The following is a 24335-nucleotide window of genomic DNA, read 5'->3' as shown; positions in this document are numbered from 1 at the left end:
TCGAGTAAAACATGTCGCTATAGTGAATAACTCTCTAGATTTCTTATCATTATATAATATCAATAACTTTTCGGATAAGATTTCGAGTGACATGTGTCTCTAAAGTGAGTAACTCTCCAGATTTCTTATCTTTATGTAATCTTAATAATTTTTCGGATAAATTCTAGATAGGATTCGTATTTATGTGGTACTTCTTATCTTCAACTTCCAATGTTAATAAATTGGCTAGATATTGTGGTAGAATTCACACACCTCCAAATACCTTCACTTGTTTGAGAACTACCATTGACACTATCTTCTGAGACCCATCTATAAGCCCTACAAAGAGCTTCATTTTCTTTTCGGGTTCAAGCCCTTCCTTTCATTGCAGATGTGGCCATTTGAAAATTATTGAAAAAAAATAAAGGAAAGATTATTGGAAGAGGTAAGAGAATAGAATGTGAAGAATTGAAATAAAATGAGGTAAGATAGTATGGAATGGTGAAAAATATGTGAGAAATAGTGTATTAATGACTTAGGTATTTATAGGAAAAAAAATAGAATTGTTTTTATTTAAATTTCGTCAAAAAAAAATCAAATTCCAACGGTAACTTAACTACAGCAAGACATCAGCTAGCCGTTACTAGCTGGCGTCATGCTGATGCTAGGTAGCCGTTGGCATTCAAATGGGCTAAGCTGGAGAGCTGGCAAAATGTCAAGCTTGACAGTCTGGCACTTGAGGGCTGGGCTATAAGGCTAGTGGGCTGGCTGCTCTTGGCCATCCCTTTTGCCGGTTCTCCCATTTTTTTCCAGGTGGGAACCACGAGCCCTTTGGTCTAGTCCTTGGTTGGAGACGATTTTCGTATCAAAACGAGCTATTTTTAGCCATTTGGCCGAGTCGGTTGGAGATGAACTTACTATATTCTAAGGCCCAAATCCCAGGCTTGGAGGCCCAAATCTCAGGCCTCGCTGCGCGCGGGGGTTTATCAAAAATCTAAAACCCTAGAGAGCTCCGCCCATGGCGATCTTTCTGAGACGCACGCTCTCATTCCGGAACGTCCTTCTCCTCCGTAGCTCCGCGCTGCTCAGTCGCGAGCTCCGGCAATGCAACTCCGCGTCACCGCACAGGGTTTTATCTCTTCCCGCCCTTGAATTCGTCAGAGAAAGCCGCAGAGGCTTCGCCAAAGGCCGCAATAAAAGTACCTTCTCACTCTTTCTCTCTCTCTCTCTCTCTCTCTCAAATGTAACTTCTAAAATTGCACTCGTTTGATACGATCTTTCAAATTTTTTGCACATTTTCTGAAAAAGAAAAAGAAGATGAATCGGCTGCGAGTACAGTTGAAATTTTGCCAAACATGGGGCCGACGATCAAGGCAAATGCCACCTCGCATATGGAGGCGGCGATCGCAGCGCTAACGGCGGAATTAAGCAAACTGCGCACCGGAAGAGCATCTCCTGGTACACTCGCAGTCTCTCCGGTGCCAAATCGATGTTCATTTGCTCAATTTTGGTTCTTATTGTTCTAAGTTGTCTGAAATGTTTGTGCAGGAATGCTTGATCACATCATTGTGGAAACCGGCGGTGTGAAGTTGCCCTTGCATCAGATAGCCGCTGTTTCGGTCATTGATTCGAAAACTTTATCCATCAACCCTTTCGATCCCACGGTAATGAAGCAATGCAAGCGCGTTTCAGTAACATTGTGTTGTATTTGTATGTAGTGACCTTTGATTTTGGTAAATCTTAAGTACATTTTCTGTTCTTCGGGTTGGATTAAGCGAGATCCTTACCATACCTATCGTCTGCAGTGATATATCTAAACTCAATTCTGGTAAAAATATTCCAATAACGTGACGATCTTGTGCAGGCCTTATCGAACTTGGAGACTGCCATTGTTGAATCTCCATTGGGGTTAAATCCTAAAGTTGATGGGGACCGACTGATTGCAGCTATTCCTCCGTAAGCACGCATCTGATTGTCACTTATGCTGTCATGAATTTTTGGTTTTCATAGTTTTTTTCGCTTCTTAGTTCTTAATAATAACTCGAAAATACTCGCCAAGCTAACTTGGATTCAGCCGTGTGTTTCATTACTTGACTAATTTTATCTTTTTCTAATTTTTATGATGTCCAGATTGACGAAAGAGCATGTTCAGGTGACGTACAACTGCTTTTCCCCTCTTCGTTTTTGCCTTGCCTGATAATTACCATACCTTATCAGTGAACATTTTCTACCAGGCTATTTGTAAAGTGGTTACCAAGTCCGCTGAAGATGGCAAACAAAGTATTCGAAGAGGTCGCCAAAAGGTAACAGAAGTCAGTTTTTTTTTTTTTTAAAAGGTTCTAAAAGACTCTAGGCGCTAGTTGGGTGGCGGATTGGGGCTAGCGCCTTGGCAGCTAGGTGAGGTATAGGCGGATTACGCGGATTAAGTGGCCATTCGCCTAGCACCTAGGCCCCTTGGGTGGTGAGGCAGGGATTTTTAGAACAGTTTTTTAATATATGCATATATGATCGAGATTGAGGCGACTGCAAGATTTCGCCTTGTTATTTTTTATAATCACCACCCATCAAGTCAGAGAAGTTTAGACCGCACGGTTCTTACTCTATATTTAGTCGTAAAAACCGTAAGGCCAGGTCATTGATTCTCCTAACCATTGCACGATATCCGTCTAACAAATTTACCAGACCATCTTATGAACATTTACCGTCACATGCTTCAATTGCAAGTTTATTTATGGTAAAACTCAAAATACTTTTTTTGTAAGATATGATTCATTATAACGATATCAATTTTACCAGTACTATTGGACGATAAGTTAAATCTTTAGTTTCCTGGTTTCTAGTCTCGTGGTCTTAGGAAGAAATGTATCATTAGTAGTACTGAAGACCAAAACAATGAGGGGTGTAGTACGATCCAACGTGCTTGATATGTGAGTACGGACTCTAAGTTTGGTGGCTTTGCACCCCGACTAAGACTGTTGGTTTCTTTTACAGGCAATGGATACGATAAAAAAGTTGACCAAAAACTACCCGAAGGACGACTTAAAGAGATGGGAGAAAGAGGTGAGCTCTAACTTAAGAACTAACCGCTCTTAAATTGATATGAAGTTTCGCTACAATACTACACCGGAGTATGGCATACTCTGGCACCTAGAGCCGTTAGATCCAGTTAGTTTCAGTTCACAACTTGGATCTAACGGTTCCAAGTGCCCCAATTGATACGATGCAAGTTTTTGTATTGCTCATTGGTTGTTTGGAATGGCTACATCTTCCAGGTTGATGAGTTGACTAAAAAGTTTGTCAAGACAGCAGAGGACTTGTGCAAGGCAAAGGAGAAGGAGATCAGTTCTGGCTAAAGGGTGGTGTTTCAGTGTATTTTGAATCTGGTTGGCGCTCGATCCCACTCCTTTCCGAAGAGCTCTATCGGAGTTCCCTTTCGTTAAAGAGTCCGTTAGTTTTTCGTATTTATTACAACTTAATTCTCCGTTCTGGAAATATTTATAAAGTGAGCTCATTTCGATTCAAATCAGCTAATGGTCCGCTTGGTAATCATTTCATTTCGTTTTAAATTTTTTTTTTTCGTTTTGAAAATTTGGAATCCATATGGCAAACAAAGCAAGCTATCGAATGCTCAATTTTCGTTGTCCCTTTTGACGATGACAGATTTACAACTGCGGGATCAAAACCTTTACAACGAAAAGAAACCGACTCTACTTCTAAATACTTCAAGACGAAGTATTCCCGGAAACCTTTCTATACACCATCCTACTTCATCGACGTTATTCTTGTCGGTCACCTACGTTCATGACGCTCCGATCACCGAAAGAGCCTCCTTGGTCACAAGCTTTATACCCCTCACCCAAAGCTCGGCGCTTTCAACCCCGCCTTCACACACAAAATGCACCGCCTTGTTCTTGGTAGTCACCACCCTAAACACTCCGGGTTCATCTGCATCGCTCTTGCTCCTCCGGTTCCTCCTAAAGGCTGGACTAGGCCCCACCTCCGCCTCCCGGCATATCACATTTCTCCGGTTTGATTTCCCCCAGCAGAGCATCCCTACAGTTCCCACCATCCTCATCTCTTTCCCATGAGGGCAGCCTTTCCCTCCCTTTGTATGCTTCTGGACACGCGCCCCACCTAGCACCAGCTTGCGAGCAAGCTCATCTAGCATCACCCGCTCTGCCTCATTTTTCAGACCACCGCCGCTTTTCCTCGCAAGCGAAAGCGGTGTTTCGCCTTTGGCATTCTTGACATCCAAGTTTGCCCCGTGAGATATCAAGAGTTCACACATGAGACCGTAACCTTCCCTAGCCGCTAACATGAGCGGAGTGTAACCATCTCCGTCAGGGACATTCACATCATATCCCCTACTTGTTAACAATTTGACTGCATCCACATCCCCACGGCGTGCTGCACAATGCAGAGCGTAGAACCCTCCAGCGTAACGATTGCCCTTTTCTAGTGCATATTCGAGCATTACCTTCTCAAATAGGTCACGGTTTTGGCTTATTTCTGATAGAGTAATTGCAGTCTCACCAGACTTGTTACACAGTTTTACATCAGCCCCTGCATAAACCAGAAACCTGAATGCTTCAACGTGCCCCTTCAAAGCAGTGATCATAACGGCGGTGAAACCTTTATCATCTTGATAATCGATGTCAAATTCTCCTGAACCAACTACGGCTTTCAAGGCCTCAATATCGCCGGCTTGAGCTGCAAACATCAGGGGAGAGAAAACAGAAAAGTTGCTGGATTTGGGCATCTTTCCGTCACTCATTATACACATCAACGCCTGCTGAAAACCAAGTGACCACCTAGCTGCCCTGGCAATCGAACTAACAGACTGACCAGCCGCATTAACCAAGCCAAAATCAGCACCAGCAGCCGCCAATACTCTGAGACATTCTTCATGCTTGTATTTTGCGCAGATCATTACAGCTGTCTCGCCAGAATCAGTCTTGGAGTTCATATCACATCCAGATTCAGTTAAACATTGAACGATTGTTGGCAAACCAAGGCAGGCAGCCATGTGTATCGGATTAAACCTGGTACCACCAGTTGCTTTAACGGGTGATTCTACATTGGCACCACAACTTAAGAGCACACGGACAGCTCCTGCATTACCGCATAGAATAGCGTGGTGCAGGAGAGTTCTTCCACAATGAGGGGTATCCGGAGAAAGGCCTTGGAGTAGCATGTGCAAGACAGAACCGCTTGCTTCAAAATACTCCACAGCACACCAGGTAATGGGATATGGCTCCGCCAACCCTGCCCCAACCCGAAACTCTTCCCCTGTAGCTGGGTCCCATGACCATGCTCCCAACCTCACATTGACATCCGTCCTCACACCGGCCTAATTTTTCAATTTTGGAACAAAGAACAAACGAAGGTTGTTAGTCATGTGGAGTGAAAAGTAAAAGGATACAAGGAGAGTAGTAATTCAGAAGATGAAACAGTAACAGTATTATTTCCTGTCAGAAAGATAGAATCAGAATCATTTTCTGTTTAGATCTTACTGCAATCATAGAGATGTGTACCACTCTATCCCTATGGAAGGGTACAAATCCAGCTGTCCAGCTTAATGCACCTCTTAGAGGGGACCTACAGTTGGAATCTCAGTTGAAATTTACTTCTCTACTATTCCTAAATTATGGCTTTCGGGGTCGTATCTGATCAATCTAATGATACATTTTAGGCTTAGGAATGCAGGGTAATTGACAGTTCGTATCTGATCAATCTAATGGTACATTTTAGGCTTAAGAATGCAGGGTAATTGACAGTAAAATAACCGGGCTCCCCCCAAACTTGTCCATATGTCTGCATCACCATTGATTTAAGCTAAGCAAAATTGTAAGTGATGTGGGAATCACCTGTAGCAGCAAACGTATGATTGGGACCTGCCTACTCACAACTGCAGCCACAAGTGCACTACAGTCAACATTAGTGTGAAGAGCTGGCTTAGACGATTGAAGCAGCATCCTATCAGCGGCACTTGCATCCACACCACACTGCAATTGAGCAACACGAACAATGTTATTGTGCTAATAAAACTAACTAATTCAGTATTTCACCAGACCGCTCCGAAGGATATTAGATCTGTTTATCCATGATTATTAAGATATGATGGGATATTTCTCACATTGAGCTTAAACAGGCAGATTATCTTTTTTTACTGATGTCAAGTACAAGCAATTATTAACTGTTGAATCATATTTTACTCTAATGCTATCTGCTACGGGATTCAGAAAGTTGTTGAACAGATCTTATTGGAAAATGAATACGACGCTCTACCTTCATGAGAGTGTCCACCACATCAGCAAACCCCCTGCAGCTGGCCGTGACAATAGCATGCACGGCAATATGGGGCCGAATCAAATCAGAGGCCATAAGCCGGTCAACAAGCCTAGCATGTCCATGACAACTTGCCTCCAATAGAGCTTCCTCACAGGCTGGTTGAGATGCTCCAGCTTTCAGTAGGATCTCTAGAATCTCAAGGTGGCCCTCTCTCACTGCTGCTGTTGTCGCGAAGCCCCTGAAGAGTTTCTGATTTACATCAGCACCAATGCTCTGTAATTCAAGAAAACGCCAATCCTTAGTATGTTATAAAGCCAGAAACAGTAGTAATTCCGCAAACAGACATAATACTATTCAACCTACCACTTCTTTTCTTCACTTTAATTTCCACATAAACTTTGTAAAGGCTAGGAAGAAAAGATTGAAGCTAGTACACTAGCAGGTACATTGTTTTTTTCGTCGGAGACAAAAGGTCAGAAAACACATACAGACGAAATGGGGCAACAAATCTGACGTGATAGGCATAGAAGCATGGAACATTCAACAAGCAGTTCACTAATTTGGGGGAAGGGGGGATGTTTAATTTTAGCATAGTGTTATGTACTTCAGGCTCAGAACATATAATTTGAGACAAGTGATGTGGGATCTCCAGACCATTCATTAATGGAAGCTATCTTATAAAGGTATATGAGCTTGCTTGGAAGTGCTTTTAAAATGACTGAAAGCGGTTTTAGTGAAAATGTTTTTTTAACTATTCCTTAGTAAAAGTAAGTGTTACAACTAATATGGTTCTTTTTGGAAGAAGCACCAAATAATGCTATGATTGGTTTAAAAAACATTGCTTTTAGTCATTTTGAAAGCACTTCCAAACGAGCCCTATATTTTCAGCAAAGCAAGGCCCGAAGTAAGAAAATCACAAACTTTCGGTTCCAAAACGTAGAGAATGAATAGTCACTCCAAACATCCAGGATCAGCAGTGATTTAAAGTTAAAATCCATAAAGTAGTACTAAAAAATAACATACAACAACAGCAACAAAGCCTTATCCCACTAAGTGGGATCGGCTGTATAAATCCTAAATACAAAAAATATGGTTTAGCAGTAATTTCTTGAGTTTCTTCCCTTTTGGCGAGCAATTAAGCATAGCGAAAACAAAACGAGGTGAATTTCTTCCCGCAATGTACTGAAAACAGAGTTACAGTTGAAACAAAAATTCACAAATGCTGGATCATGAACTAATTTGAAAACGTAGATAACATTTCACTTTCTAAACACATCAAAAATGCTTCGCAGATCATCAAAACTCGACAATGTGATTAAGCCGAAAGCACTTCAATCTTCTTTAATTAAGTATTAATACAACTTCAAAATCAGTTCTAATTCTAAGCAAACAGAAACAGCTTCAAATCAAACAATATAATCGTAAAAAAAGCATAAACAGTTCAAAATAATTCAAATTAAGCACAGCATGCTTTCAAATTCGGTGAAAGATCAACGATGTGAGCAAAAAAACATTCAAATCTCAACTTCAAACACGGTGATTTGGCATCACACGGTTTAAAATCAAAGATTGAAGTACACATTACCAGTAATTTCTTCACCAAAGCGACGTTTCCAGCATGAACGGCGAGGAATAGAGCCGTGACGTCGGTTTTGAACTCCTGGTAGTGGACGCGGACTTCGCTCGCCGACTCGTCGCGCAGCAACAACTCACACTTCCTCGCTTTGAGGAGCACAGCGCCGACGAAGTTAACGTCCACGAACGGATCGGCGACGCACTCCAGCGCCGATTTCAGATCGCCGGAGAGCGAGGCTTCGAGCAGTCGCTGCGAAACCTCGGCCTCGTAGTCCACCGGGAACACCTGTTTGCCGGAGAATACCATTTCCGGCGAACACGTGGCGGTATTTGAGCTTGGAGAGTGGCGGTCTTCTTCTCTGGTGCTGCAAACTCGAATGAGAGTTCGCATGCGTTTAAATAAGACGCGAGTTTCGAGAGGGAGAGAGAAAGAGAACAGAAAACTTGAAATAAGTGAGCGCTAGAGGGAAAAGGTGGAGGTTGCAAAGTTATCTGGACCGTTTTAACTTTAAATTTTTATTTAACCATGGTTAGGAAATGGGTTAAATTATTTAACTCAAGGGTCGTGGGGTCCGAAGACTACTGCAGTATTGCGATCCCTATTAGTACATTCCACTGGCCTACTAAAAATCTAAAAACTTGAATGAACTGGATTTCTATCTCTCTCTTGAATGGTGAGGATGTCTCGTTCCACGGGTTCCGAACACAAAAATATAGAGCGGATCTCATTCCAATCTTCTTGGACTTAGACTTGAGTTGGGAATGATTTTTATGGCGCAGTTACAAAGTCACAGTTGGTGACTTGTGCCTAAAAATTCCAACGCATGTTTTCTTTTATAAGGTGGTTTCATTGGTAATAGTTGTCACGGTGATAGTGTATCTGTGTTTTACAAAGTTACTTTTCTTAAACTGTGTCGGTGCTACTAGAAATAAAACTTCGGTGCTTATACCTAGTCAAGATATTGTAGGCATATCTTACAAAAGTATGAGACTGTATATTTTGTTCTATTCAACCCCATAGTGATCCCACTATAGCTTGCTTACTTACAATGATTGAGAATATAGGGTAGGAATATCTTTCTTTCACACATATCTAAGTGAATCTCACATTAAAATCCGCATTTCATTCTCAATAATTCAACCATGTATCATTATCAAAAGGGAACGTCTTTATGTTATACATGAAATATTGTGTACCATTATCATATCACCCTCATACCTTAAAAATATTGTGTACCATTATCATTATCGAAGATTTACTCATTACATTAGGGTTGAAGCATGGACGGAGCCAATGAAGGTTCATTGGAGGCAGATGCCCCCACTCAAGTAATTCGTTTGTTTAGTTGCAGACTACAATTATATAATATACATGGGTTATTTTTTAAGAAAATATATGTATTCAATATCTAACAACATTCATTATACTTATACTCCATATTAAATATTATATGAGAAATAGTGCTCTTGTTCTGTCATTCAAATCGAAAGAACCCTTTTCCGCCTATCATGTACTTATATTTTTCTCATCACTTTGTCACTTTCCACTACTATATTGAAATTTTTGTAACATTAGAATTGTGATACATCATCATTTGAAACCATCTTTAATATCATATTGCGTATAATCATACTATAATAAGATTTTCTTAGTTGTTTTCGGTTGCCCCCACTAGAAGAAATTTCTGACTCCGCCCTGGGTTGAAGGATACACTATTTGACTTTAATCATAACTACATTAACACCATAGATATTAGATATGAAGGGCAGATCCCATGCATTTAATATCCATTTATATTATTCTCTTAAATTTATTAATAAACTGTATACTGTGAAGAAAACAAAAATCGCTGGTGTGGTCGCATGGCCTTGTATGAGTATCCGATGCAAAATTGAACATGTAAATATATACATGCCAAAAATATGAAATATAAAAATACAAGTCGGTGTCGTCTAATACGGGGACAAAGGCGCACACAGTCCATACTAACGCCGTTATGTACGGGACACGAAGAGATATACATATATATATACATTACAGGCAGCCCATGCAATGTCCAGAAGATCTTTAACAGCATCAGTACTCGACAGTCCATGGTCTTGGGTAGTCCTCATCCGAGTAGTTGACGAGCTGGTCAGAGGTCTTAATTTGGGAACCGGATCCCTTCCGGACCTAAAAATTCTGAGCTTAAGGATCAAATGATCTAGACCATCGAAATTTGATTCAATAATTACAAACAGGAAGCCCCTCTCAATGTTATAATAATTATAACCGTTAGATTAAATTTCTATGGTCCGGATCATTTGATCTTTGGGCTTAGATTTTTTAGATCCGAAGGGGGATCTGGTTCCCTTAATTTGGCGTATCTGAAGCCATGTATAAAAGAGAGTGAAAGCAAAAGTGCAGAATAAAGTTACTGCCTGCATGGTTCTGCATGTCTCCCATGCAGTCAATTCAATACGAGTACTGGAAAAGCCACCTCTCTCAATTAAAATTGTCTCCCCGCCAAATTTTCCTCTCCTCTTTGTACGATTAAGTCACGTCAATATTTTATGATGACTTTTTATAGAAAAAAAAGACGGAAAAAAGTGAAAGAGAAGGAGAAAAAAAGGTGATTTGGAGCTGTGATAATCCTAGTTCACCCCTCTCACTCTCTCTATGTTTGGAGTCACATTTTCACTTTATCAACCTTGAAGGCTCACCACCACATTTTTAAGAGATATTAGATTCACCCGTCAAATTTATTAGAATTATTCAGCATAATTCTAACCGATATGTATGTGTCATGCATTAGAGAAGAACTTAAACCAAAAACGTTCATCTCCAGTGTGGTGTTTTAGGTCAGCGATATATGTACGTATAAAAGTCTTTTACATGCATGATGTTGAATTAAAACACCACAATAACAGTGACCCTGCTACATACAAGAGCCTCTTCATACATTAACGTAAATTGTACTCTTGTACAAGACCATCCAATTAGTTAATTTAGAAAAACTACATTCTATGTCTACGTGGAAAAGCACTGTAAATTAATCCTGACAAACTAAAGTTACTCTTTCTTTTTTAGGTCAATAAGGGACGGAGGCAGATTGTCTGCCCTTCTGTATGGGTACCCTTCTCATCCCCTCCTATTTTGTACGGTCACGATTGAGTCATGTCAATATTTTATATTAATTCTTTTATAGAGATAATAAGACAAAAAACAATAAGAATATAAAATGTTGACGTGACTTAACTGTGACCACACAAATAAGAGAAGATAAGAAGGACATCCAAACAGGAGGGCAGACAATCTGCCTCCATAAGGGACATGAACTCAAAACTGCAAATTAAGAAAACTAAATAAGATAAAATTCTGTGAATATATATTTGATAATTTCGTTGGAGGCATCTTTGATCTGATACACGAGGGAGGAGGGTTTATTTGTAGTTTCCATGTATACACACGTGCGAAGCAACGTGCAGTATATATATATTCAGACCAGGGATTTTCATTTTTTTTTAAATGGAGATTATTTATGGGGTCCTGTCCACATTGAACTTCAACGATCCAAATCGTTTATTTTGTAAGTTTCGATTCATATATCATCCTTACAAAAATTCAATTCAATCCGAAACCATTTGACTATTTAATTATCAAGATAAAAAATTCATTGTTTCTTATATAACAAAGTATTCGTTAATTTATTTTAACTCAATTAGATGTCTTAAATATTCCAGATTTGGTTAATATTTTGCAACAATGATCTATGAGGTGCAACCTAAAAAATAGACGGTTCGGATCCTTAAAATTCAATATAGTGTGAATCCCACAACTAATTTAAAAATAGAAATATCTTTCCTTCAAGACTTCCTCTATGTGTGTGTGTGTGTATATATATATATGTTCAACGCCTTGTCGCATACACAACTGCTCGCGAGATTAGAGACTCGGAAAATAGAAATACAACTTTGACACACGTTATACTTTAATTAAAGAATTAATCAAAATCCGAGACCAGACGTGGCTGTCATGCAGCTGCTTGTGGACATTCCAGGATCTGCAATTACGTACTAATTTACTACCAACAAGGTATAACTTTGATCGGAGGAGGTGGAAGATTTCACGTACAAGGGAGACTCTAAAGTTCTCATTGATTCAAATCATGAGGAGGTGTGCAATTTAGCTTGGCGTATTAAAACGATCTTGGCAATTACATATTCGCTTGCTCCCTCTTTTGACGATATTCAGTTCAAGCATATCTTTCGTGAAGCGAATTTCGTGGCAGATGCAACTGCAATCGGAGGACATCCTACAAATATTTTGCAAGTTTTAATGTTTTGCCTCGTGAAGCTTTGCATGCCTGACAATTTAACTGTTTTAGTGAGAGTTGCCGTCGTGGCTTTTCTTTGTAATTTTATTCTTTTTTTTGTACCAAAATAAGATCTAACTTGTTTGGACCGTCGTCTAGCTTCCTCTCTCTTTCTCATATGATCTTATTTGATTTATTGAGAACAATTAACTTATTATTTATCAATTAGTATAATCTAATTAGTTATTATTTATCAATTAGTATAATCTAATTAGTCTCGAAATATGATAAAGAGATGCTTCCACGAATGAATCCAACAATGTCCTTATATAGTTGTTAATCATAGCTCCTCCTTGGTACTGGTGACAGTTACAAAACAGTCTACGGCTGAGCTGATCTACTATATAGTACCAAGTTACCAACTATATAGAATTAAATAAATTTCTTTTTAATTAATCTTAATTAAAAAACAAAGAAATTAGATTATGGGTCGCGCGCGCGGGGAAGGGAGCAACTGATCACGTTGAGAGCAGCAAAAACCGAGCCCACTCGCGTGGCATGCAGTACCACACTAATATTATCTATTCTAAAGTAGGGGGGAGGGCAGGCGCTGTTCACGTTTGTTTTGATTTTGTTTTATTTACAACAAAGCCATGCAACAATACCAGCCGAGTGGGAGGGTAATTCTCAAAATTTCAGAGGGTAATTTTGTCCATTTGGCTTATCAGGGAGCCACTCGATTTCTTGCTATTTACAACAAAGCCGTCAGGTTTGTGCTGATATTGGGGCTGGGTTGGAAGGGCAATTTTGTCCTTTGCGTTTGAGACGGATTGGGGTGGGTTTAGGTTTGCTGTCATTCAAGGGTTTCGGGGATGGGAGGCCATGCCTCCGATGGAGAGAGAGAGAGGGCAGAAAGCATGGTTTCAACTGAGTGGGAGAGAGATTTAGGGATTTTGTCCACTTTTTGAGAAAACGGGATTGGTAAGGAGAGAATGGCTGAGGGAGGTATGGGAGAGAGTGGGTTTCACGTTATTTACAAAATTCATTTCCGTTCAGATTGTAATTTTGGTTTTATGAGAGAGAGCTTCGACTTGCAGAGAGGGAGAGAGAGCATGCGGCTTGCAGAACCACGATGATGGAAGAAGAAGAAGCTCAGAAGTCTGATACGCCAAGTCGGAGGAACCCTAAAAACCAGAGAAGAAGAAGAAGCTCAGAAATCGAAGCATTCAAATCATGAGTCGAGGAAGAGGAGGCGGATGCGATTGCCGTTGTGCAGCTCAGACCATCACGATTTTAATTCTAACACTGGAAGGCCGAGGTGCTGCATTCACTGTAACAGTAATTCTAACATAGGGGAAATGGGACTGATTTCCGTTTTTCTTTACTTCTGGCTGCAAGGGAGAAATGGGATTTTCATGAGGCTGGGTTTCCAAAGTTGTCTGCTTTGGCTGGTCCCATTCTCCCTTCCCTAGATGTTCTTCTGTCAGCTTTGCTGGGTTTATATAATCTCCCACTTTTACCATTTTAATTAGTGGTAGAATGTCACAGTCAAATGGGGTGTTAAAAATTGCATATACCTTTCTGTTTTGATTGAAATGGTTCTTCAACCATTTCAAGAAATTGTGCTATACATGCATAGGTACTCATTTCTCTACACTTTTCGAAGATCTTATATATCTTTTCCTATATTTATGCTTATCTCTAATATAAATATAGGTTACAATTCCTTATCTCACTGTTGGATTTGCCATTCAATTCCTTACCTGACCGTTGTATTTTCCATAGTGTTTGGGTGTGCAATTACAGGGAGAGAGAGAGAGAGAGGGTGGGTGCAGTCATTTTCTCTTTCTATATCCTTCCTTTCCCAATTTGCGTCTCTGGTTGTTGGCATTCATCTTCTTCCTCAAGGTAAGGACTTTTCAATCAATTTTTGAATATTTAATTTGGGTTTTATTGTTTGAGTTCGAACATTCACGGATCTATGAGCAATAGTTTCAGATCCAATAGTTTTGATTTCAAATTTTCCTAGCTGTGTAGTTCTCCATTTTTTTTGCTTCTAAATCTGAAAAAGGGATTTAAAACTTTCTTTTAATTGCTGTAGTCATAACCCAGAATTTATTTTTTCATTTGGTGAATTGGGTTTGGTTGTTGTACATTTTTCTCTCAGCATCTACACAACGTTGTTCTACCATGCCTGGGTTTCGAAGTTCCAAATCCAATTTAACACGTCATCAACTCCACTTAAAGGTTCCTGCATCTCTTTCTCTCCCCAAATTCTTGGCCACATAATTTTATAAGCTTCAGGGAAATGATGCTAGAAGTGCTTAAGCTTATCTATGTGTTTATTTATTTTAACTTTTGTTTTAGTTGTTTTTAGAATGAGTACAATTCAATTGCTTGCCTGATTATTTGGTAAAAGTGCTTTTCTGTGAATAATCATTTGTTAAATGTGCTTTTCTGTGAATAATCATTACTTAAATATGCTTTTGCGTTTGAAGATTGACATTCATGTTGCAAGAATTAAGTTGTGCTAGATTATTCTGTAGTCCAACTGCAAATGTTTTGATGAAGAGCTGGACCATGTATTCACCTGCTTTTAACAACACTGATTGTTAGGGTTTTCTGGTTTGTTAATTTGGTATTTCCTAAATTGCAAGTTTTTTGGTGTCAGTTGTATAGATTTTTTGTAAATTTTAATCTTCATTCTGAAATTTGTGTAATTGTTTGGTTCAAATCTTTATATGGATTGCTTTGTGTAATTGGTTGGCTCAAAATTTTCATATTTCTTTGTATGGATTAATTTGTGTAATTGGTTGGCTCAAATCTTTGTTTGATCTAACTATTCCAATTTGGCTAATTTGGTTTTGTTTAGGTTTGATTATATTGGGGTTGAATTCTAAAGTGAGGGTGCAGGACGTGTGTGTAGGGTGTAGGGGTTTCAGGGGCGGTATGAGTTGGGGTGCGCCCATGAATTGCAGAGCTGCTCAGCTCTTCGTCTGTAAGATGAGTTTCATCCCTGCCTTAATTCACTTAAATCCTGTGATTTCATGTCTTTTTTTGTTCTGATTCTGAGAGCATGTTTCGGATGGATTATGGTTTAAATTTTTGCTTTGTTCTGCCTCTAGACAGCCGCCACCACCACTTTGTTCAAATCTGACGGCTCGCGCTGTAGCATCTGCGTGAATCTCCCCGCACAACTGGACTCCACGATGTTTTCCAAATAAACTCCAAACTCCAAAGGGTGCGGCTGAAAAGTTAGAATCTGAGGCAATCAAATCCAATCCAGGGAAGAGATTGGATAGCTTCTGAGGTGTGGCTATGATATGCGCCAACAATTCCGAATGGAGATGATACTGAAGAAGATTGTAAGTCAAGCCTAATCACTAAATACATTAGCGAGTTTAGTGACTGGTTTGAGCTCACCCTATACATAGGAAGATATATTCAAATAATGATAAGAATATGGTTATTCACAAATGATTAGGATTGTGTGAATGTTAATTTAAAATGAAGTTTCTGTGTTAGAATTAAAAGAGCTATGCATGGTGGATTTTTATAGGTGTTATTAAATTTTTATACCAGTTTTATTTTATGGGAATTAAGTATGGGTGGTTTTTGTGTTTTTGAAATTTGAAAGGGGATCATAAATTACAAGAAGAACAGGAAGACTGAGCGCCAATCAGTGCTTCTCTTCCTGCCTCATCCAAATCCAGACATGGTAATTACTCGATTTCTCATTTCTCATTCATCTCCTTTTGTTTTGTTTTGTTTTGTTTTTATTTTTGGCTTTTGAGAAAGTGTTTGAGAAAATTAGGACATTTCAGATTATGGTATTCATTTTGAATTTTCTTAAAATTTTTCGATTATCAGATGGCATAGTTTGTGATATACTGTAATATGATTTGAGTGCTCAAAATTAGTATTGCAAATTTTAAGTGGTGGAACAGACCCTTTTGGGATTAGCATCTAATATCTTTGTTAACACAATTTCTTATAGAAAATTATATTATCAAAATCTGTAATATCTCCATTTTATCGTTGTTCTTAACTGTCCCATAGTTCAGTAGATATCGGAGTTTGTAATATTATTTGAGATTTGGTGTTCTAATTTTGTACTGATTGGTTTTCTTCGTTTTTGCGATGTTTTAACAGCCTGTCAGACTGGAAATCAAGGTAATTTGGATTATATTTGCTTTTTCTGTATTGTATTTGTTTTCTTAAACTGAGAGGTATTATAATCTAAATAGAGCTGACTTGAATGGATTCCTTTTTGTTGATAAATGTAATTTGGTTTTGTAGGTCAAGATTTTTCAGCAAGCAAAATTAAGCTGTAAATTCATTTGAGGTACAAATGCTTCCACTTATTTAGAGTGCTGAATTCACCCTTGGTTTTAAGTACTCTTTTGCGTATTCTCAATGTAGTCAAATTTTTCAAGACGATTTGAGTGGGGAAAAACAATGTCAAAACAAATGTCATATATATAAACGTTTCTTTTGGGTTCTGAAGATACACTATGAAGTGTTTGCATATTTAAATTTTCAGTTTCCTTGAGTGTATTCAATCTCCTGTTTCATTATAGAGACCTCACGTAGTATTTAATTTAAGATGCTTGCTTCAGTACAATCAAATGGAAAAAAAAAAACCATTGCAATGTTGGTATTTCATATATCTTATTTATAACTACGTTTTCTATTGCAAATTATCTCTACAACAATTTATAAGCGCGATGTCCATGTGGCTATTATGCATGCATTATTTTCTTCTAAGTGAGGATACGCTTTAATTAGTTCCTCCCTCATTTTTCAGGTACAGAGTGGTGCTGAAAGTTTTCCTCATTATTCTCCTATGCTCAGTTGGTTGGGTGTATATGACATGCAGTGAGCTCAGAGACGCAGATAGATTAGTTCATCCATGTTGCTGAGCCCTGTCTTGAATGGTATCTTGGCTGCTGCGTTCTTTTTGCTGTGAATTATTTCTTGATTTTGTTGCACTGTTAGGTCAGGTTTTGGGGGTTCCTTTATTTGTTTCGTTTTCTCATATTTTGGGGATGCATCTCTCTGTTCTGTGTATTGTTCTTTGTTTTAAGGTCAGTTTCCTTTTCTTTTAGGTTCTTTTTGTGGGTTTTCAGTTCGTTAATTTGTGACTCTGTGTTTAGATTTTTCGTTGGTGTATGATTAAATGGGTATTGGGTTTTGGTTGTATGATTAAATGGGTTTTGGTTGTATGATTAAATGGATTTTGGTTGTTAATTTCTGCCTTTTTCAATTCCGCTGAAATCCTTCTTTTGCTTGCGTTGTCTAACGTGTTATGGTTAGTTTTCCCCTTTTTTAGTGGTTTTCAATTGGATTCCACAGTAAAACCCAGAAACTTAGAGGCATGAAATTTTCATTTTTATTTTGGATTCTTGATTTATTTTCAGTGTTAAATTGCATGTTGCTTATGTTTCTCAGGAAACAGAGCATTTTTTGCAACTATATCTTTTGTAATCAGCTTGGTTGGAAGGTAGTTATTAAAAGTTAGGAGGGTAATTTTGTCTTTTGAGGTCAATTCCTCCCCCTTCGATTTTGCTTTATTTACAACAAAACCGTGGGATTTGGGGCTGGGTTGGAAGGTAGTTTTTAAAAGTTAGGAGGTTAATTTTGTCTCTGACCAGATTTCAAAATATTTACGGTTTTACCAGGATTGCTCTGCTTCAAATTTTTTTTATTGTGTTGAATGACGAGACTGCCCATCTCATCTTCAGATCCCACGGTGAGGATGATGAGATGGAGGGGTAGAATCGTCTTTTTATCATGAGACTGCCCCGTCACTTCGTTCTGTCTTCGGCACAGACAAAGCCATGCCGATCCTGGCATGGGTGAGTGGGAGGGCGACAGTGTGAGAAGGAGAGATTTCAGGTATTTGGGGGTAGGGAGAGTGATTTCAGGGATTGGCAATCCCATCCCGTGTTTTCCTCTCATCTCTGTCACACTCCTCTCTCTAGCCCTTTCTCTTTCACTCTCTTTCAGAGTCTCCCTTTCTCCCAACTCTCCATCTCTCTCAACTTTAGTCCTAGCCCTAATTTGTTCTTTCATTCCTCAATTTTCTCCATCCGAGCAATGAAAAATCGAACTGGGTTTTCAGATTATTGATGCACAGGGATTCACGGACAGAGAAGGCAGAGAGAGAGAGAGAAAGAGAAAGAGAGAGAGAGAGAGAGAGAGAGAGAGAGAGAGAGTTGATTGAGGGAGTTGGTGAGTATGGGCTTGCACAGAGGGAAGAACGCAGGGGTCAGAGGCATGGTTCACAGAGGGGTTGATGGGTTGCAGGTGGAGAGGGGGGTTGACGGGAGGGTATTAATCTTGGATGTTTTCATTCTTGGTTCGTTTAGTTAGTGAAGGTATTAATCTTCTGCAGATTACAACTTACATTTGGTTGTTCATCTGGTTCTGTTTTTCTTATTTGTAACACACCCTGATCAGTGGCTGCCAAGCTTACTTGAAAGGGTTTGGCATTTTAATTAGCTTAGATATAATTTGAAATTTATGTTTTATACACCAGCATTCCGAATATATATTCTGGATTATGATTAATTTTCTTCTCCTTCCACGCTTGCTTTCTATGATGGACAATGTGCCCTTTTTTTTCTTAGATAAACAATCTTTTCACTATCTTGCATGCTTCGGCAACAAAGATTAATAAAACTGCACATCTATTATAGACAGAGAGATGTAGGGAGAAGTTGGAATTGGAGAGAGAGAGGGTGAGGGAGGGATGGGGTTGCTTTCCAAAGATTTGTTTCGAATTGTTTCTCCAGTTCTTTCTATTTGTTTGGGATTGTTTCTTTTTTACTGAATTATTTTGGTCCATGCCACTAAAATCTGATTTATGCTATTAATTGCTGCTTAAATGTGACTTTTGGTATTAATTTTTTACCTTTCATGTTTATGCTGCGTTTGGATTCCATTCGAATCAAATAATGTAGTTAATCTTGATATGAATTCTCTCTGCAACAATAATTAGGGATTTTAGTTTAAATTATCACTAATTTGTTCTTGCTTTGGCCTTGAATCTTGGTTAATTTGGACTGCAGGTGGTTCTGATATGGAGGAGAAGCTGCAAGAGCTTATGATCTTGCTGCACTTAAGTACGACTGTTCTTTAACTCATATAAACTTTTCGGTAGGGTTCAAACTGTTAAGAGTTTTATGATTTTGCAAAAGATTTTAGTAGCAGTAACTTGGTCTATTTGCAGTTGCATTATTACACTATACAAAGCTGGCAGCAGCTTAACCCCAATCACAAATACATATTTACTTCGTCCTTGGCGTGTACGCTTATTGCTATCACTTCTCCTTTGTACTCTTCCTCCTTTTTGACGAAATTACAGTCTGCCCTCAGTCTCCGGCTTTCTTTTGCAGTTACACCCCTGTGCTCTCACAGAGGGAAGCTCATGGCTGACACTGTCGCTTAGGGTATTTAATCTTTGGCATGCCATTGTCTTTATTTAATCATTCTTTGAATGAAATTCCGATAGACATCTACGTCGTAGTTTGACTTTGTTTTTCATTGCGCAATCTGAGTTGCCCCAATATCTTTTGTATGCAATTTGGTGTAGACAAGTGGCTTTTGATGATTCGGTATCTACAATTAATTACCCATACAAGCATGAGTTTCGATTGCGGTCTCGATTTTTCCTTCAATCTGCAATTGATTTTTTTATTTTTTGTTTGTTGCAGCTGTCAATTATCTGCGCATTATTTTGCTTTTTTGAAATTTTTATTGCAGTTTGCTTTCTGCTGGACGTTAAACGTTTTTGTTCAATGATTATATATAGCTTCAGATGAGGAGACTAAAGAATGAGTTTTGGATCCTAATAATGGCTGCTCTTTCCTTGGAATGGGAAGTGCTTTCGATTCTTCTTCATTTTCTTTTCTTTTTGGAAGGCATGAGTTTGAAGTTTGATCACTGAGTTTAACAAACAAATATATCGAGATATAAAAATTGAATTTAAATTTGTAAATGAATTATCTATTTTTTTTGAGATTTGTGTTCGCATGCTAAAACAAAGTATAGTAATGATTGTTAGTTTGCTTGGACGAGATGGAATCCAAATTTATGGGACTAGAGGAGAAGTAAAAAACCTTTTTTGGCCCTTTATGGATCCTACAAATGGTTAGGTAAAAACAGCAAGGGTTGTGAATAATTTTAATCATTCTTTTTCTTTTATTCCAATGGATTTTTTTTATTCATTTTATCATTGGGAACAGTTTTAATCGCACCAAATAATATTTTTGAAATTTTGATTCTATCCTCTGAATCAGTTCTTTTACTTATTGGCTGAACCTTTTACTTCCCTTCCAAACTTGAAAGCAGGAGGCCAAGTCTCCTGACTGGTCCAAGGGCTAGGAGATCAACCTTGAGCAACCTGCCAAGAGGATTTTACCGACATGGTTTGGTTTCTGAACCTCATCATGTCTCCATATTTTTTTTTTATATATAGAAAGCTTCTATCTGCAGATCAAAACACGTCATTTTCTGAATTTTCAGGGAATGAAAATTCAATCAACCAGCATTGATTCTACCTAATGTTAGGTTATGCCACTGGATCTCTTATTCATAGTGGAAAAACTGAGTTCGTATCATTGGTTTGTACCTCTTATCCTATTTCTCATTTATTAAGTCTGCTAATCCTTTTTCTTCTTAATTCTATTTGTTGCTGCTGGTTCCGATATTTCATGGTCCTATCTGTGTATAATGTATTTGCCACTTTTGTTGTTCTTATCAATATTTACATCTTAATTTTTTTCAATTTGTTTCTTTTACTTAACATGGTTTCAACTTCTTGAGATTGTGAGTTTAATTAAGATTTTATCATAGGGAGTTTTAACGAAAAGCCCACGGTACTGTTCACTTTAACGAAAAACCATATTTTTACACTAAAAAGTCAAACCTGGTACTATTCACTTTACCCTTTATTTTGTCCTTATCATTAAAACTCAAAGTTTTCAAGCCCTTTTCATTAGTTTTCCTTTTATCATATGATAAAAAAGTTTAAATTTGATAGTTTTTTGAACCGAAATTGTGTCTTTTAATGTGAATAAATTCTGTTAACAAGGATTTTGGTCTCTAAATTTTTCGTAGTGTAATTTTTATGGTATAATTTATGCCATTGTCTTTGTTTTTGTACTTCTCCCATTTGTATGTAAATTCAGTTAATTGGTGAAATTTTTGGGTCTGCGAATTCAATGAATTGGCCAGATGGACCCATAATTAATCCAATAATAGTTGATTTCATTTTGGAAAAACTGGTGCTGGCCAAAGAGAGGTCATGATGTCCCATATTGTATGAACTTTATGTCAATAATGATGGATTGTAAGGTAATTGAGGTTTGTGCAGACAATAACTATTAATACGAATGGATGGACCGATGCCAGGGGTACTGTTAAATTATGTATAAGACATTCTTTCTGTGACGTTGGAACCCAAAATTGGGATGCATTTAAACTTAAAGTATTATATATATGGGTGATTTCCTTCTTTTTCGTTTCTTTGATATGCATGATTGATTGGGGAAAAGCAGGAAAGACCTACTCACACAAGATATGTATCAATGCAGGTTCTAAAGTTGATTTCTTTTTCTATATGTGTGCATATTACAGAGGCAAGGAGGATAGGGGTTGAAGTTTAAGAGATGTGTGAGATAGATTTCAAGCTTATTCAGTAAGTCTCTAATTAAGTCCGAATAAACTGCCTTCATTTCTTTTCTATCCATCCTTTAATTTTACTTGGATAATTTTATTTTATGTAATGATTTCTTCTGGGTTTTTACCATTTCATATTTTAAATACATTGAAGGTTGAAGATGGAGACAACAATGGAATTCTGGATGCCGAGGAGAAGAAGCCTGGCATTATTACATCTTTATTTTTGAGTGAGTATCTCTTTCTTTTCTTCTGATTTTGCTTCTTTCTTTTAGTTGTTGAATATTTCAAATTTTCAACTCACATGTTCATATACATTGTTGAGGAGTGTATTTTGCTATTAACAGGCCATGATTTTTAGTAATTGTTTTTTTATTTTTATGGTATTATTTTTCCCAAACCTAAAAATCATAGCAAAGCTTTTTCAAACGAAATTTTTTTAAAGTATTGCGAAATGGATGATGTCATAAAAAATTATTTTGCAAGTAACTTGACACACTATAGTAGGTTTTCTTTTTGGCATGTTTGTGTTTCTTATTCGCATTCATGATTCCGTTATCATTTACATTTACTTTTGCATGATTTCTCATAAATTGGATGCGAATCTATTTATTGTAAAAATTACTTTTTTAGCCAAGCAAATGATTTGATTGAGCAACAGATGCATCAATCATATACCGCAAGTATGCGATGCCCAAGACATTATAGTGCCTTCAAATTATCACTCTCTTTGGTTTTGGACAGATTACATTAGATTTTATTGTTTATTTGATGAAGTTCTCGATTAAGAGCATATATATTTTTCAATTTATCCCCTTTTTTATCCCCATTTGCACGTGTTTATTAGCACTTTGAATACCTTATCCCCAATTTTCAAGATCATGCAAAACAATGTGACATTGCCTTTCTGTTTATCTTAACATTGTCTCTCTGTTTTTGATATCTTTGTTTATCTCTCTGAGAGAGGAGTGCATTGTTGTCACATAATCACATTACATGTTTCATTATCAAACTGTATACAATTTCTAATTCTTTCACGTCTCAGACAATATAAGGATCTTGAACCCGAAGAAGAAAACAAATGACAGGCAGCTATGTACTGGTGAACTACAAGCATCTGTATTTCATTACAAAATCAGGTGAAATACAGGTGTTTTTATATGCAAAAAAGTCAGGTATGGTGTAATAATAACTTTCTCATGCTATTCTATTTGATTCTTTAATCAAAGTTTTGTAGTTTTTAGTAGTCAAATTTTCTCAAGACGATTTGAGTGGGGAAAAACAATGTCAAACATATGTCGTATATATAAACGTTTCTTTTGGTTGTGAAGATACACTATCGAGCGTGTGCATATTTGAATTTTCAGTTTCCTTGAGTGTATTTCAATCTCCCATTTCATTATAGAGACCTCACGTAGTACCTAATTTAAGATGCATGCTTCAGTACAATCGAATGGAAGAAAAAAATACCATTGCAATGTTGGTATTTCGTCTATCTTATTTTTGACTACGTTTTCTATTGCAAATTATTGCCACAACAATTTATATGCGCGATGTCCATCTGGCTATTATGCATGCATTATTTATTCCAAGTGAGGAACGCTTTAATTAGTTCCTCCCTCATTTTTCAGGTACAGAGTGGTGCTGAAAGTTTTCCTCATTATGCTCCTATGCCCAGTTGGTCGGGTGTATATGACATGCAGTGAGCACAGGGACACAGATAGGTTAGTTTATCCATGATGCTGAGCAATGTCTTGAATGGTATCTGGGTTGCCACGTTTAGATGCTTAGATCTGTGATTGAAGTGTTATCTTAGTTTTTCTTTTTGGAATTCATAATGTTTGCAACTATAAAAAATAATATTCTTTTATACCTGGGTTTCTCTTTTCTTTTTTTTCATGAGAAATTAATTGTCATTGGCAGCACTATAGAAAACCATCTTTCTGCATTATTCTCCACTTCATATAGAATTACATGATTTTAGGTTTAATATCAGATGTCTTATATGTAAAATGCATGTTGCTTTTGTTTCTCAGTGAAGCAGAACATTTTTTACAATCACATCTTTTGTAATTAGCTTGGTTGAATGTATATAAAATCTAAGCTGTTTTACTTACAAACACTGTTCACTCAGCTATCCCTTTTGTTCGTTCATGATTATGTTGAATTTTTTTCATGTTAAATGTGTCTTATTCATGTTGTTAAGGCTGGTGCATTCAAGTCCCGCAGCAGCGCGCGGGCCTATTACTAGTAATAGCAATAATCACTCGTACACCTCTTTGAATTAACTTAACCTAATTAACCCTGATTCCCTGACAAAGCATATTAAAGCATAAGGCTCATTCCGTATAAAATTCTAGCGTCCATCGCACAATCACGTGTCTATATGGCTACACACAAAACTACCAATTCGGTTCATTTTGTATCACCTAAGTTCTAGTGTGCATTTGTCTTAAAAGTTCAGAAAATATGAACGTCTTTTGAAGACCCTTTAAAAGTTTTGTATGGATT

The 24335-nt window shown here is 37.7% G+C and overlaps 2 protein-coding genes and 1 long non-coding RNA gene across 40 annotated transcripts; 2 read left to right on the top strand and 1 right to left on the bottom strand.

The window, feature by feature from the left end:
- The first annotated feature begins 916 nt into the window (after positions 1-916).
- Positions 917-3502, top strand: LOC126612124 (uncharacterized). The gene is made up of 8 exons (XM_050280434.1): positions 917-1178; positions 1288-1437; positions 1528-1643; positions 1844-1935; positions 2110-2131; positions 2214-2282; positions 2971-3039; positions 3252-3502. The coding sequence occupies exons 1-8, from the start codon at positions 998-1000 to the stop codon at positions 3330-3332; spliced, it is 780 nt and encodes a 259-aa protein (XP_050136391.1). The 5' UTR covers positions 917-997; the 3' UTR covers positions 3333-3502.
- A 95-nt stretch (positions 3503-3597) lies between these two features.
- LOC126612123 (uncharacterized) lies at positions 3598-8313 on the bottom strand. The gene is made up of 4 exons (XM_050280433.1): positions 7856-8313; positions 6268-6543; positions 5847-5984; positions 3598-5329 (listed from the first exon to the last, which is right to left on the bottom strand). The coding sequence occupies exons 1-4, from the start codon at positions 8234-8236 to the stop codon at positions 3779-3781; spliced, it is 2346 nt and encodes a 781-aa protein (XP_050136390.1). The 5' UTR covers positions 8237-8313; the 3' UTR covers positions 3598-3778.
- Positions 8314-12906: 4593 nt separating this feature from the next.
- Positions 12907-23694, top strand: LOC126612444 (uncharacterized). 38 transcript variants are annotated; one of them, XR_007619090.1, is made up of 15 exons: positions 12915-13458; positions 13926-14048; positions 14308-14387; positions 15013-15505; positions 15778-15858; positions 16293-16313; positions 16440-16485; positions 16948-17077; positions 19214-19594; positions 19908-20572; positions 20670-20767; positions 21783-21843; positions 21979-22054; positions 22870-22999; positions 23456-23694. It is a non-coding gene; the product is annotated as an uncharacterized LOC126612444 (long non-coding RNA). The 38 variants fall into 38 exon arrangements; XR_007619086.1 differs by lacking the exon at positions 14308-14387 and having other exon boundaries at positions 12907-13145; positions 13238-14048; XR_007619078.1 differs by having other exon boundaries at positions 12918-14048.
- Positions 23695-24335: the final 641 nt, after the last annotated feature.

The sequence above is a fragment of the Malus sylvestris genome, chromosome 17 (genome assembly GCF_916048215.2).
Source record: "Malus sylvestris chromosome 17, drMalSylv7.2, whole genome shotgun sequence".
Taxonomy (NCBI): domain Eukaryota; kingdom Viridiplantae; phylum Streptophyta; class Magnoliopsida; order Rosales; family Rosaceae; genus Malus; species Malus sylvestris.
The sequence above is the reverse complement of the archived record's forward strand: the minus strand, read 5'-3'. Positions and strand labels throughout refer to the sequence as shown.

Bases quoted from the DNA above. Each gene is read 5' to 3' on its own strand.
- LOC126612124 (XM_050280434.1), top strand. From the start codon at position 998: ATGGCGATCTTTCTGAGACGCACGCTCTCATTCCGGAACGTCCTTCTC. The intron at 1,179-1,287 runs GTACCTTCTCAC...TTTCTGAAAAAG, and splicing joins CGCCAAAGGCCGCAATAAAA to AAAAAGAAGATGAATCGGCT. The intron at 2,283-2,970 runs GTAACAGAAGTC...TTTCTTTTACAG, and splicing joins TTCGAAGAGGTCGCCAAAAG to GCAATGGATACGATAAAAAA.
- LOC126612123 (XM_050280433.1), bottom strand. From the start codon at position 8,236: ATGCGAACTCTCATTCGAGTTTGCAGCACCAGAGAAGAAGACCGCCAC. The intron at 6,544-7,855 runs GTAATGTGTACT...CTTGAATTACAG, and splicing joins CTTTGGTGAAGAAATTACTG to AGCATTGGTGCTGATGTAAA. The intron at 5,985-6,267 runs GTAGAGCGTCGT...GCTCAATTGCAG, and splicing joins TGGTGGACACTCTCATGAAG to TGTGGTGTGGATGCAAGTGC.